General features: G+C 36.4%; 1 protein-coding gene across 1 annotated transcript; it reads left to right on the forward strand.

The window, feature by feature from the left end:
- LOC116897949 (olfactory receptor 187-like) lies at positions 1-933 on the forward strand. The gene has a single exon (XM_032899349.1). The coding sequence runs from the start codon at positions 4-6 to the stop codon at positions 931-933; it is 930 nt and encodes a 309-aa protein (XP_032755240.1). The 5' UTR covers positions 1-3.
- Positions 934-1,422: the final 489 nt, after the last annotated feature.

The following is a 1,422-nucleotide window of genomic DNA, read 5'->3' on the forward strand; positions in this document are numbered from 1 at the left end:
GACATGGGAACAGAGAATGCAACACTGCTGACAGAATTTGTTCTCACAGGACTCAGTCACCAACCGTCATGGAAAATCCCCCTACTCCTGCTATTCTTGTCCATCTATCTTATCACCATTGTGGGGAATCTTGGTCTAATTATTCTCATCTGGAATGACCCTTGCCTTCAAATCCCCATGTACTTATTTCTTGGGTGTTTAGCGCTTGTTGATACTTGGTTATCAACCACGGTGACACCAAAGATGCTCCTCACTTTCATAGCTAAGAGTAAACTGATCTCTCTTTCTGAATGCATGATACAGTTCTTTTCTTTTGTGATGTGTGCAACCATGGAGTGTTTTCTCTTAGCAGCAATGGCCTATGATCGCTATGCAGCCATATGCAAACCTTTACTGTACCCAGTGATCATGACAAATAGACTCTGTGTGCGTCTGCTCATCTTGACCTTTATAACTGGAATTCTTCATGCTTCAATTCAAGAAGGCATGTTGTTCAGATTAACCTTCTGTAATTTGAATGTAATACATCATTTTTACTGTGATGTTATGCCGCTGTTAAAGATTTCCTGTACCGACCCTTCTCTTAATTACCTAATTGTTTTTATTTTCTCTGGCTCAATTCAAGTTTTCACTATTTCAACTATTCTAGGCTCTTACACACTTGTTCTGTTTACAATCTTAAGAAAGAGATCTTCCAAAGGTGTAAAGAAAGCCTTCTCTACATGTGGAGCCCATCTCCTTTCTGTGTGCTTATATTATGGCTCTCTTCTCTTCATGTATCTGCTTCCTGCATCCCAAAAAGCACAGGATGAAGACATGATGGACTCTGTATTCTACACTGTCATAATCCCTGTGATGAATCCAATCATCTATAGTCTGAGGAACAAGCAAATCAAGGACTCACTGGAAAAATTCTTAAAGAGAAATGTTTAGGTCTCATGTTGCTGTAGTCTCTTTGTCAAAATATCCCAAATGTGTGCTGGCTTAATGTACCTTATTCTGTTCATGGTGTAAAGTATTTTCCAATTGCCCCTGTTATAACATTTTAATGAACTAATATGAAATGCACAATTCTTTAAAATATTTCCATGTGTATATTCAATCCTACAAAGACATGTAATCATATATTATATTATGATACAAAAAATATAGCAGCATATCAAACTGCTTTCTATGTTCTGTGATGTGCCTTCAGTGGCTGTAGGAAAGTTGGCCCTCTGAAAAAGACTTCAGTGTGGTAGTTAACTTTTCAGCTTGGAGACTCATATCACCTTTACTTTTTTTGAAGTACAGTTTTGTGTTTTAATGGCAGACAAAAACATCTCGCATAAGACTAGGAATATGAAATATTAACAAACATAAATTGTATTTATTATTAATATTTTACTAGTTATTAACCTAGATGCTTTCTAAAGATTCATT

This window comes from Rattus rattus, chromosome 4, assembly GCF_011064425.1.
Source record: "Rattus rattus isolate New Zealand chromosome 4, Rrattus_CSIRO_v1, whole genome shotgun sequence".
NCBI classification, from domain to species: Eukaryota; Metazoa; Chordata; class Mammalia; order Rodentia; family Muridae; genus Rattus; species Rattus rattus.